General features: G+C 37.5%; 1 protein-coding gene across 1 annotated transcript; it reads right to left on the bottom strand.

The window, feature by feature from the left end:
• Nucleotides 1-2959: 2959 nt before the first annotated feature.
• MMP3 (matrix metallopeptidase 3) lies at nucleotides 2960-10832 on the bottom strand. Its single transcript, XM_003828377.6, has 10 exons — nucleotides 10606-10832; nucleotides 9831-10075; nucleotides 9590-9738; nucleotides 9308-9433; nucleotides 7590-7754; nucleotides 7269-7413; nucleotides 6259-6392; nucleotides 5703-5862; nucleotides 4450-4553; nucleotides 2960-3380 (listed from the first exon to the last, which is right to left on the bottom strand). The coding sequence occupies exons 1-10, from the start codon at nucleotides 10708-10710 to the stop codon at nucleotides 3280-3282; spliced, it is 1434 nt and encodes a 477-aa protein (XP_003828425.1). The 5' UTR covers nucleotides 10711-10832; the 3' UTR covers nucleotides 2960-3279.
• Between the last annotated feature and the right edge of the window lie 2525 nt (nucleotides 10833-13357).

Consider the following 13357-nt stretch of genomic DNA (forward strand, 5'->3'; position numbering starts at 1 on the left):
TCCAGGGCTGGCCTGAGCTGCCAGGATGGGCTCCAGCCACTCAACACTCTGAACTGGAACAAGAAGGTAAATAAATATCTTACTTGCTTTTTATTAATTTTTCTTAAATGTGTGCATAACTCGCATTTATTTCAATGTTTACTTTTCCTTTTTTTTTTTTTTTTTTTTGAGACGGAGTCTCACTTTGTCGCCCAGGCTGGAGTGCAGTGGCGCGATCTCGGCTCACTGCAGCCTCTGCCTCCCTGGTTCAAACGATTTTCCTGCCTCAGCCTCCTGAGTAGCTGGGATTAGAGGCATATGCCACCACGTCTTGCTGATTTTTGTATTTTTAGTAGAGACAGGGTTTCACCATGTTGGCCAGGCTTGTCTTGAACTCCTGACCTCAAGTGATCTGCCCGTCTTGACCTCCCAAAGTGCTGAGATTCCAGGTGTCAGCCACTGTGCTGGGCCTACAGTGTTTACTATTTAGAAGTGTTTTGGTCTTTAGTTAGAAGTTTGGTGATGTTTTTGTGACTTAGAAATATGCCATAGAAATTTAACTCTTGTTTATATCAATTAGCCTATGGTAAAAATGGTTTCCTTATGCATCCCTTTGCTTAAAATCAGTTTCCAAGAACTTATCCAGACGTTAAATGAGGACTTTTCAACATATTGGTTTTGCCAGTAAGACTGTGAACTTCATCATTGTTGTTGAACTGCTGGGTCAAAACTCAAATGAGGTGAATTTTGCCTTTAAAGGGATTATTTGCTAACTACCAACCTTAAATAGTCACAGAAAATCAAATATTAGTTGTCAGTATAAGTAGTTCATATATTTAACCATTTAGTTTGAGGCTCTATATTACTTGATTCTTTTTTATTGATACATAATAATTGTACATATTCATGGGAATTATTGAGTCTTAAATGAATGTGGTTTTAATCAATGGTTTACCTTTGAATGGTTGTAAATACCGTAGATAATCTTATTGAGAACTGTGCAAACGTGAAGGTGTGGTATCAAACTTCAGGTTTAAGCTGTTTGAAGCATTATAAACATTCATTTCACAACCAGATTGCTTAAGGATGTTGGCTGTGGTGAGGCTCACTGGGTTATTTTTTTCAGGAGTGAGCTTTATTAAATCCCCATTCCATTCGGCAGGCATGTGCTGAAAGAGCATTATCACTGGTGTTAATGGACAAATGTGTTTTTTCATTGTATTTGGGCCTTTTGTATTGTGTTCTTGATATTAAATTAAGTGCACCTAAAGAAAAAAAATTGAATAAAGCAATTCTACATGTACTAATGTGGAATAGCTGCCAAGATACATTAAGTGAAAGAAATCAAAGAGCAAGACAGTGTAATTTTGCATAGTACCATTTTTATTTTGAAAGATTATATTAATGCTTGGTATGCATAAAATAGCTCTGGAAGGATTCAAGAAAGATCTGCTTGGTTACCTCTGAGAAAAGGAGTTAGATGTTGGAAACAGGGGTGGGAGGAAAATTGTTTATATTGCATAATGTCTTTTAACTTTTGGATTTTGTGTTGTGGCTAAGGTAGTACCTATTAGAAATAAATAAAATTAGGTAATTTTAAAAATAAAGAAATGCTGTAAATTTTGACTAAATGTTGCTATTCATTAGTTTTATCTTAAACTCTCCCCATATGATCTCTCCCATACTTCTGGCTTTAAGAATAATCTCAATGTTGAAACCTTCCATATACATATATGTTTCATATATATGTGTGTGTCTCTTTTGCATTTCAGATTCCTTTAGCTCTTGGGTGCTTGAATTTCTCCAACACATTTCAAAAATGGGCAAACATAAAAAATTCATCCTAACTCTTGCCCTTCCTTCACAAACCTTCTTCTCTCCAAGTCTTTCCCCATCTCAGTAAATGCCGTCACCATCAGCTCTTATGCTCAAGCAAGCTACTTAGGATTTACTCGGAACATTTCCTTTTCTCTCAAATTGCATATCTAATCCATCACTAAGTTCTGTTATCTATCTCATATCTATAGAGTCTACTCTCATTCCTAACTCTCCCGTGTGCCCATGTGGTCCAAGCCGTCATCTCCCCTCTTAGTCTCCACACCTCCTTTCAAAACCTCCTTCAATGCCATTCCCTCAAAAGTTCTTCTAAAACCATCTGGTTCAAAATAGATCCTCCTATTACTTTTTTCCCTTTATAACTCTTATGAAATTTACAATTGTGTATTTATATTTGTGGTTATCTACACGTGTTCTTTTCGCTGGATTATAATCTCGATGAGGGCAGGGGCCTGTGTCTATTATTTTCAAATTCTTATGCCTGCAACCTAGCATAATGCCTGGAATATGGAATATGATTTGTAAATTACTCTCAGATGAATGGATAAGTTAAAAACGGCTCTTACCATGTACGAGGCATTGTGCTAGAGACATTAGTTATGGATGATAAACCGGTGTTAGAATCATCATTTGCCAATGGGCATTTACCTCCAGGCACAGGCAGATACAAAATGAATACAAGAGTATATTTTACCATGTGAATAGGGTAGATATGAGGAAGTTTGCTTGCTAGGTCAGGGGAGGGACCTGCACTGAGGGAATTTATAAGTAAAAGGAAAAGATGAAAAACAAGTCTGATTTCCTCACCCTGTAAAATGAGACGTGCCAACGAGGCAATTTGCTATGATTATAGGATTCCCTTCACAGTTTTTCCTACAGCCTGCTCTACAATGTCACAACCCCTCTAGATTTTTTGCCTTAGGTATGTCAGGACACATAAAATGTCTGGGTGGTAGAAATAAGCATCCTGTTTGCAGGGCTCATGAGGAGGGCAAGTGTTAGATTCTCTGCAGTTCTGGAACCCATTGTGAACCCCAAGCCATGGAGACTCTAGTCTACTGGCTGAGCATGTTCAGCCCATAAAGTGCCCAAATTATGAGAACAACTTGCCCTTGAAACAAACAAACACAACAATAAGATAAAATAACTGACAAATCGTCTTTATTAAATAAGCAAATAGTCTACATAGATACAGTCACTTGTCTGTTGCACACGAGTGCTTCCCCTTCTCTTGGGAAAGATCACTCTATGTGACAAGGTGCAAGCTAAGCAGCAGCCCATTTGAATGCCCTGTAATAACATAAAAATGACCGGCAAGATACAGATTCACGCTCAAGTTCCCTTGAGTGTGACTCGAGTCACAGCACAGGCAGGAGAAAACGAACATTTCAATTCACAGAGACTTAGGTGAAGAATTATTAGCTTCATTTAAAGTGCCCATATTGTGCCTTCTACATATCTCTTTCAACAATTAAGCCAGCTGTTACTCTTCAAAGTGTGTGTCACTTTCTTTGCATTTGGGTCAAACTCCAACTGTGAAGATCCAGTAAAGAAATAAAAGAACCCTGCAAATACAGACAAGGTAAATAGTAAGATATTTTTCCAAATAAAGACATTTGACAATATACAAAACTCAGAATCATAGAGAACTAAACATAGAAAGTGTTTATAGAGCTTTACTTTATGTCAGGGACTATGCCAAGCTTGTTACATGAATTTATGTTCATTTATTTCTGCAACAACCCTATGAGGTTGTATGTCTAACTCCATTTACAGATTGAGCAAGTTGAGATTTAGACAGATTTCAATGCTTCCTCAAGGTTACTCAGCAAGGAAGAATGGAGACAGCACTCGGTGCCAGCTCTGTCTGACAACACAGCCAGGTTCCAGGTTACAAGGTTATTCTGCTTCCGATCAGATAAATTCTCCACTTGCTTGGAAACTCTAATCACCTATTTCTTTCTTCCCCAAAAATCCTCCTCCCTTTTCCCTGCATTGCAGCCTAGGAAGCACAGCAACTATTTCAAAACACCAGAGGACCCTTTAGTGCTCTGCAAACATGGTGATCAGGTTACCTTTCAATAAAGATCATCAGCCTCCACTTCCTTACCTTGAGTAGAAAACAAAATCTTTTCTTTTTTATACTTTGGGCACATGGAAAGGTAAGTATTTGCAAATGACTGGCATGGGCAATGACTGACAACTCAGGAAAGACAGGCAAAAAATCTCCCTGGGAGTTAGTAGCAGCAATAAGATAGGGTGGAGGAGAAGGCCAGCTAACCAACATTAAACCTGGCCACACCACTCGATGGGATTTTTATGCTAACATGGTAATCTGAAAGTCGAGCTTGACTTCACATGTTAGCTCGAGATGTAAGTGACACTGGAGCACTTTGATTTGATATGCATGTATAAGATAAAGTAGTGAGATTTGTGTAATTATCTTTATGGTTCCAAACAAGTTATTTTGTGAAGTAGTTCTATAATGAGTACAAATGTAGGCGAATGAAAATTTTGAGGAGGGAACTGGCCCTAAGAAACACTTGTTATTAAAAAGTTTCAATGCTCCTCTTCCCTCTGATATCATAAAATGTTTCAAGTGCTCTATGGCCAACACAGTAAGTATCCTCTTACCAAATTCTTCAAAAACAGCATCAATCTTTGAGTCAATCCCTGGAAAGTCTTCAGCTATTCGCTTGGGAAAGCCTGGCTCCATGGAATTTCTCTTCTCATCAAATCTGTACCAAGTAAAAGAAACAGCTCAGCATTGCATAGAGGCCATGTTACCGAACATCTTAGATCATGTTAGGTTTAATGTGGAATTTTACTAAACTTTATAAATACTGCAAATAAATGCCAGGCATATTTGGGACTATAGAAATATGTGACTTTAATGGTACTGTAAAGAGTTCTGAAAGCCATATCTCCATCCGGAACAGAGGCAGCATCCTGCTGTATGTAGCACATGCTGTTTGTCATCATATTTCTTAAGCCTGGACAGAAAGAACCTTAATCATCTTTCTGTCACAAAGACATGAAAGTGTGAACAAATATATAAAGTGAATTGAATCAACATCTAAAATGCAGTTTTAATTCCCTACCACAATTGGCCCATATATACCTGCTGTCCCCTCCCCTGCACATCTAAGTCTTCTACGGTGGCCTCCTGGGAAAAGGGATTAGGATTAGAAGCAAAGCACAGTAAGTGTGTTTTTAGCCCATTGGCTGGATATCAGATGGTCAGCCTCGATGTCTCAAAGTCTGGCCAAATGACCCAGGAATCAACCTGTCTGTGAGTGTTGGGTTGTATCCATAAACTGGACTGCTATTGATCATCATCTCTTAAATGTGCCATCATTATCAGGTAGAGGTAACAAATGGGTGAGGTTAGAGGTAGCCCTTGAAAATCATATGGTAGTGTTAGGAAGACAAAACAAACACACAATGAGACAGTGACAAACACACAGTGAGACAGTGAGCCAAACTAAAAGACAATGGGAAGGGAATGCTAAATTGCGGTCTGGGTTCTCAGAACATTTTCCCAATGGGTCTAAAGTCCACGAGGGAAAGCTGCATGGAGGTGATGAGACTTGAGCCAGGACTTGAAGGATGGGCAAGATTTGAATAGGTTGAGGAGAGAAGAGGGGGCGCCAGGCAGGTGGGGCGACAGCACCAAGGGAAGCACCAGCCAGCTGCACTTGGGACTGAAAGCAGGAGAGCCTAAGGTGCTGCTGTTTTAAAGTAAGAACTTTTCCACAGTTGTCTGAAGTCCCATCCTTCCTACTAAGAGAGAGGCAGGCCTAAGGTTGGGGTGGGGTATTTCCTTAGTAAAAGAAACTAATTTCCCTAATGAGGCTCCATACAAAGTCGTTTCTCTTGCATCTCACCTCCAGTATTTGTCCTCTACAAAGAAATATGTTTTGTTCTTTTCCTTATCAGAAATGGCTGCATCGATTTTCCTCACGGTTGGAGGGAAACCTAGGGTGTGGATGCCTCTTGGGTATCCAGCTTGTACCTCATTTCCTCTGATGGCCCAGAATTGATTTCCTGTTAAATATAAATAATTCAGAATCATATTGAATTATAACAGTTAAGCCCTTTCGCTTTAGAAATACACTTTAGCATCTTTGATTTTCATGGTAAAGTAGTAGCCCAAATTTTAGATTTAGTCACCAGCTTACAGTGGGCTTTTCACAAAAATTTGCAGACTGAATGAATGAACTAAGGTCAAATGAGAGAATTTACAACTCTGGGTAATTTATCTTCTTGTCTTTATTTTTATCATCTATGAAATATAAATACAATATCAGCCCTGGTTATTTCTTCATTACCGTTGACTACTGTACTAGCCAGAACTTGTAGTAAGGAAAATTAAAGTGTTGTTCAATTTCTTATGAGAGGGTTTACTTTGGCAAGTTAAACAAATGATGATATAATAATTACCTTTAAAAATGAAAACAAGGTCCTTGCTAGTAACTTCATATGCGGCATCCACGCCTGAAGGAAGAGATGGCCAAAATGAAGAGATCAAATACAATTCAGGTTCAAGCTTCCTGAGGGATTTGCGCCAAAAGTGCCTAAAATATATGTAAAAAGAAATGTAAATTGAAAAACAGTCTTTCACCTTTAGAATATTTTCCTCACCGTCTTGCCTCACCCAGCTTTCCCCATTCTCTCATCTTCTAGGCTGGATGACAGATAGAAATCAGGTATATTGCCATTAGAAAATTTCTTTCCTTTTTCTTCAGAAGACTGCAGTGAGTCTCCTGTCACAGGTTTCCAGAGTAATGTCTTCTATGAAAGAAAAATTATTCTATCGTGCAAATGAATTAGCCCAGCATAAGCTTTAATTACCTGCAATGTATGCAAAACAGTGCGTGTGTTATACCCTCTTCCAAAAGCTAGGCAGTGTTTGTATACGTGTATGTGCTGTATAAATATATTCTTGTATATGTGTAGAAAGATTCTGGAAGGATGCACAAAATGTCTTGACTCTGGATGAATACAGGGAGAACTGGGAACTAAAATTTTTAGTTTTCTTCTCATTTGTGTTCTTTGAATGTTTGTCATGTGCATATTGATCCATCAGTAAGTAAATTACTTGATTAAATGTAATGTTGATCCTGATGTCATTTTTAAAGGAAGTAAAAATAAAATTATTATTCGAAAGATCTACTCATGCCTTTTGAAAAGTAACCGTGACTTAAGACATTTGGAAACAGCAATTAGAAGCTAAGAACCAGATCAGCCTGTGCCTTCAAAAATGAACCTGACAATTTTTGGAAAATGTGGGAAAAGGCAGCACCAGATCTAAACGATTCCAAGCTCAGAAGATTCCAAGCTCAGAACGTTTTTGTTTTAAATGTTTAAGACTCTCTATCAAGTTTCTGCGTGTTTTCCTTTCTAAGCATTGTGGATTAAAATGGTAGGAAAATATAATTTTTCAGCCTGACCTGTCTTTAAAGATCAGGATTTCTCCCCTCAGAGTGCTGACGGCATCAAAGGACAAAGCAGGATCACACTTGGCTGGCGTCCCAGGTTCTGGAGGGACAGGTTCCGTGGGTACCAGAGGGGTCTCAGGGGAGTCAGGGGGAGGTCCTAAAGGGAACATTAGGGGAAATGTGATACGTTTCAATATATGCCCATTTGTATGCTTTCCAAACATTCTCACGGTGCTTTGAACTAAATCATAAATACTTTATGTAGCATTTGAAAGCTCTTCTGAAGACCATCGTTGCAAAACTACAATGGCTGATTTTCCCAGTGTCACTCACCATAGAGGGACTGAATGCCATTTATATCATCCTGAGACAGGCGGAACCGAGTCAGGTCTGTGAGTGAGTGGTAGAGTGGGTACATCAAAGCTTCAGTGTTGGCTGAGTGAAAGAGACCCAGGGAGTGGCCAATTTCATGAGCAGCAACGAGGAATAAATTGGTCCCTATTTAAGAAATTGAGAACAATAGTTACTTATTTTTTAAATACATGTGCATTATACAGGTCTGCTGTGCATTGTATTGGTTTTTACTTCTTGGAACCACACAGGGCTTTTTATACCTTGTTTGTTGGTTAAATGAACAATTGACTAATTACACACTTAATGGAAAGCTAAGTGTATTTTAAAACTCATACCTGAAATCAATCTTTGAGATTGATTTCCCAGTTACATCCACTTGCCCCCCATGGCCCCAAACCCACCCCCAGCCTCACAAGCATATTAACTCCAGAAGAACCAGATCCCTTTTCTTGTACTCAGGAATGGAATGAACCCACTTGCTTAGCATATCAGATATTTACCTTCATTTGTCAATGCAAAGCTAAACACTGTTTTAATATATTTACATTTGCCATTTGCAGTCTCAGTTAAAGGAAACTATATTCATATTAATTGATAATGTCTCAGCCTCATCATCATGAAGTACATATTGAGACTAAAAACATGAATAATGATAGATGTCATAGGATTTGCAAAATTGGTTTAAAACACAGTATGCCCAATCATGTCTAGCATTTGTCACACAACAGATTTAGAATACATAAACACTGGCTTTATTCAAAATTTTTTCCTTCATATTTTTAAAAACACCCATAATGCTAAAATTGGGAGGCATTGGGTAATTATGATCAATATAGTAAGTAAATCTACCTTACTTTTGCTAGTATTACTTGTGTAACTTGTGATGCTAGGAACAATCTCATTTGAGAGTTTGCAGGAAGGTTTCTTTACAAGAATTCGTTAACTCAACCAATCAAGAATTCTATCCAGGACTAAACTCACATTTGTACATCCTACAGAGGTTTACATTTTCATTATAAATCCCAGTTAAACCTCAGACATAGTATTAATTGTTTTCCTATTTTTTTAGAAGTAGTGTTAATTGTTTTAGCTGATTTTCTTGAAAACTTTGCATGTCATTCCCCAAAACATACAGTTATGAACTGAGAAACATTCTTCTACCTAAACAGTTTGAACGTTGTATTTGGGAGTTAGTCTTTTCCTTCAGAACGAGGCCATAAAAATTCTTTTAACCTAAAAGTACTAAAATAATGCCTCAGCCAGAAAAAAAAAAAGAGAATCTCAGTTTCTGAAATTTAATTCTTATTTCTGGTTTGAAGAGTAAAGAAGTAGAGGAAATTACATAAGTAACATCCAGAGCACATTTTAATGTAGATTCAGTGCAATATACTATCCCTTGAATGTTTGTATTTTGATATGAGAAATTTTTCTTAATAATAGTTACCCCTAGATCACAAAGATCCAGTCATTAAAGAAATACTTAATGATATTTCCTATATTGTGCTTACCAATATAGGAAAACTGTTAAAGCATCTGAAAATATTTTCAATAATAATTAAAACAAAAATATATTCTGCTGATCTCTGATCCACTGGAAAATCCAGAACATCTCATTTCTTGAGCATTCTTGGTTATTAACAGATTTCTACATATAAAAAAATTAATGCCAAAATCATTCTGAGAGATGTGTAACTAACCTGTTGTATCCTTTGTCCATTGTTCATCATCATCAAAGTGGGCATCTCCATTAATCCCTGGCCCAGGGGCATAGGCATGGGCCAAAACATTTCCAGGTCCATCAAAAGGGTAAAAGTCTCCATGTTCTAGTAGGAAAAAAATTTATTGGAAAGATATGTAATAAGGATCCCTTTTGAGCCTTTTCCAGTACAACAACACCAAATAGATGAATGGATACATTTCATGTGTTTTTTGTTTTGTTTTGTCTTGCTTTTTTTTTTTTTTTTTTTTTTTTTTTTTACCTCTAACTGCAAAAGAGATCATTATATCAGCCTCTCCTTCATACAGCCTGGAGAAGGTGAGTGGAGTCACCTCTTCCCAGACTTTCAGAGCTTTCTCAACAGCAGAATCAACAGCATCTTTTGGCAAATCTGGTGTATAATTCACAATCCTGTAGGAGAAAAATTGAAGCAGATGCTATTTTCTCCTATGATATAGTTTATAAAATTCCAATCTTATGTGAAAACCCCTCTGAACCATTACCTGTATGTAAGGTGGGTTTTCCTCCACTTCGGGATGCCAGGAAAGGTTCTGAAGTGACCAACGTCAGGAACTCCACACCTGGGTTTGCGCATCACCTCCAGAGTGTCAGAGTCCAGCTTCCCCGTCACCTCCAACCCAAGGAACTTCTGCATTTCTCGGATTTTTTTAACAACAGGACCACTGTCCTTTCTCCTAACAAACTGTTTCACGTCTTTTTCGAGGTCGTAGTAGTTTTCTAGATATTTCTAACAGAGTAAGTATAGTTTTTAGGTCACTCTTACAATTTTTACTATAGCTATCTATTTATAGTAAGTTTTTGCAGTTGCTCACTTTTCTTAATCTATTTGGAGTATTTCTCTAGTTTGCTGAAATAATGCCAAATTTTATAATATGATACTAGCAACATAAATATTTAGCTAAAATTATGTTGCATTAAAAAAAAAAAAACTGAAGCTGTTCCAAAGCAAGATATGGTTCATCCACTCTCCACTTGTTATTCATGTGCCTTAAGCCCCAGTGCTGCTACTGCTATGGTGTTGTGTGATCTTAAGAAAACACCTAACATTTCTGGCCTTTGTTTCTTCCTCCATAAGAGGAGAAGCCCAAATGGTGTGATAATGAGACCCTTTCCACTTTCAACACTCTATAGCTCTCTATTCTTGAACTGTTCCTACACAGTAAGCTCAAGCATTCTATGTGGGTTTTAAGACACACAGAATGGTTTCAGCTTACTCTGGCAGCTCCCCACCTGGCCAGGTCAGTTAGTGTTAATTACCTGAACAAGGTTCATGCTGGTGTCCTCACTCCTTGCAGCTCCATCCAATGGATAGGCTGAGCAAACTGCCACGCACAGCAACAGTAGGATTGGAAGACTCTTCATTTCCACTGGCTTTACTTAGCTCTATGTTGTCTCTATGCCTTGCTGTCTTGCCTGCCTCCTTGTAGGTCCAACCTCGGGAGCGCAGCTTTTAAAGAGTGACAGTGTTTGTTTGGATCACCCGCAGCTTGACTCATCCTTGCTTTCATCCAAATGGCAGCAGGACCATTTCCAAACATTCCAAATTCAAAGTAGGATGATACAACCTACTTTACTAATTTCTCTCAACCTTCCCAATTTTGCAAGGCAACACAGTGATTAATCTCCAGGAAGTGCTTCCTGTCTTGATAGAGGAGAAAACTGGAGCATTTTTTTTTCTTCTGGAAAAATTGACTGGAATTCACTAGACAATTTATGTTTGTCCTTTTGAGAGAAGAAGTAGGTTGACTTGGTAAAAATCAGAATTGTGCAGAACTTCTAAAAGCAGTTTTATTTTAAGAAAGACATTATAAAAGCAAATAAAAGATGTAAGTGGAAAGTGTACATACATAGCTATAGTCTATACTATATACAATTATACTCAAAACATAGAAGATAATATCTAGAAGAAGTTTAGAAGGGGTGATTTATTTTTCTGAATCTGATTTGTAATGCCTGCTATTGACTGTCGTTGGATTTGCTGGTTCTTGAGGAGGAAAACCTCATGGGCAGAATAGAACAAAGAGGGTCTGTGAAAAAGAAGGAAGTATATTCCCTTTGGGTTGGTTTTAATTCTGTAACCAATTTATTAATGGGTGATGGGCCCACGTAGCTGCTCCATAAATAGTTGTAGAATTGAAATGAATTACATTGCTTACTGGACTGAAATTCTCTCTGTCCCTGTCTTCTACACGTGTCTTATTCTCTTTCAATTTTTTCCCCTCCTCCCTAAATTTAAATTAGCAGATGATTTGAAGTTGAAGAACAGAATCCATTCTAAATTTTCTCTTCATGCTCTTCTGTTTTCTTCCTTTCCTTTCTTTTCTGTTTCTTTGTCAAGTAAAGTGTTGCTCACATTATTGGTGTATAATAAATGCTTGAACGCAAGACTCTAAACATATTCAGAGGAAGACATTTTGTAAAACTTTTATAGTCCTCTTGCCACCTGCCACCATCCATCTCCTCAATGCTTCCCTGATCACCACATTTTGTTTGTTCTTTCTTTCTTTGCTGACTTGCTTATTTGTTTGCTAAAGGGAAGAACATCTTGGGAGTAAGAACTCAGTAGAATGATGGATACAAATGTGCATTTATTAGACCTTTAATAAGTGCCCATTTTGCTTCCTCTCATTTATAACTCTTTTGCATTTTCTTCTTTGCTTTATTTTTTGAGTGTTTCTTAATAAACATTGGAGAGATTTTACCCAATAAGTTTAAAGGGATTTCTCTGTGGCAATAAGATCCCTATGACTGAAGATGCCCACACAGGAGATAGCCACTTGGCAGGGGGCTATACATCACATTTAAGCCTTCATTTTTAGACTAGATTATATCTAAAGACTTTTTCAAATTTTATTTAAAAAATAGAGACAGAGGTTTCACTATGTTGCCCAGGCTGGTTTCGAGCTCTGGGCTCAAGTAATTCTCCTGCCTCAACCTCTCAAAGTGCTGGGATTACAGACATGGGTCACGGCACCTGGCCTAAAGACATTTTAAAACTAGTATTCTATGGTTCTCCATTCCTTTGAGGGGAGGAAAAAAACCATGTCTTGTCCTGATTGAAATACAGGGAAAATATTTGGCCACATTGATATGAGGACAAGGAGAACAGAGTGGTAGCAGTGATGTGAATTCCAGGAAGAAACAGTGGAGCCCAACAGATAAAATATTGAGAGGTTAAAAGTGTAGAAGCTGTGGCAGCTCTAATTCCTTCTATATTAAGGTTTATCCTTTGTAAATTTTCTCTGGAGTTATAACTTATAACACATATTTAAAGTTTAGAGGAAAGCCTGATAGATAATATGTTTGCTTTTCCAACTGTTAAGATGTGATTGGCAAAATGGGCCATGCTGTTCCTGAACTAAATACAAAAGTTTGCCATATTTTAAAACAGCTTCGACGACTTCCCTGGAAGATGTTTCCCAAGTCCCAGGAAGAGTCATTAATTATTGTTCAATGGTACCTTGTACCTGCCTCTGCTACTCTATTTTCCACACTGAACTGTAGTGAAATGGTTTATCTGTCTCTCTCATTCTAATGTAAGCTACTTGAGGGTATGGACCATGCCTCATTTGATTCTGTATTCCTAGTACTTAGCATGGTATCTGATATGTAGTAGGTAACCAAAAATTACTTAGAGAACTAAATAATATATTAGTTATGAGTGAAAGGCTCATAGCAAATGTCAAACAGGTAAATTAAAAGTCAAAAAATCCAAAAATCATGCAGACATTTCTAGATTTGCAGATTCTACATGTCATATATACTAAATACTCTAAAAACTAAATTTTTTAGAAGTTGTATTTCCACAAGAAAAGATCAAGGTATCATCTAAAATCTCTCTAATATATAATTGAAGTCCTCATTCATATGTCTGCAGAACACTCAAACTAATCTTGTAGAACCAGGAGTTTTCTAACCGTGCATGAGATAGTCAAATTGCATTTTGTAGAGTATGTTTTAAAAATCAATGCAGTAATGAGAAGGAATAGGTAAAATTAAAGAGCAACTG

Source organism: Pan paniscus, chromosome 9 (genome assembly GCF_029289425.2).
Source record: "Pan paniscus chromosome 9, NHGRI_mPanPan1-v2.0_pri, whole genome shotgun sequence".
Classification (NCBI taxonomy): Eukaryota; Metazoa; Chordata; class Mammalia; order Primates; family Hominidae; genus Pan; species Pan paniscus.

What these genes read in the sequence shown, in the direction of transcription:
- MMP3 (XM_003828377.6), bottom strand. Translation starts at nt 10,710, where the DNA reads ATGAAGAGTCTTCCAATCCTACTGTTGCTGTGCGTGGCAGTTTGCTCA. An exon ending in AAAACCCACCTTACATACAG is followed by an intron (nt 9,739 to 9,830) that starts GTAATGGTTCAG and finishes TTTCTCCTACAG; the next exon opens with GATTGTGAATTATACACCAG. An exon ending in TGCTGTTTTTGAAGAATTTG is followed by an intron (nt 3,381 to 4,449) that starts GTAAGAGGATAC and finishes CTGTATTTGCAG; the next exon opens with GGTTCTTTTATTTCTTTACT.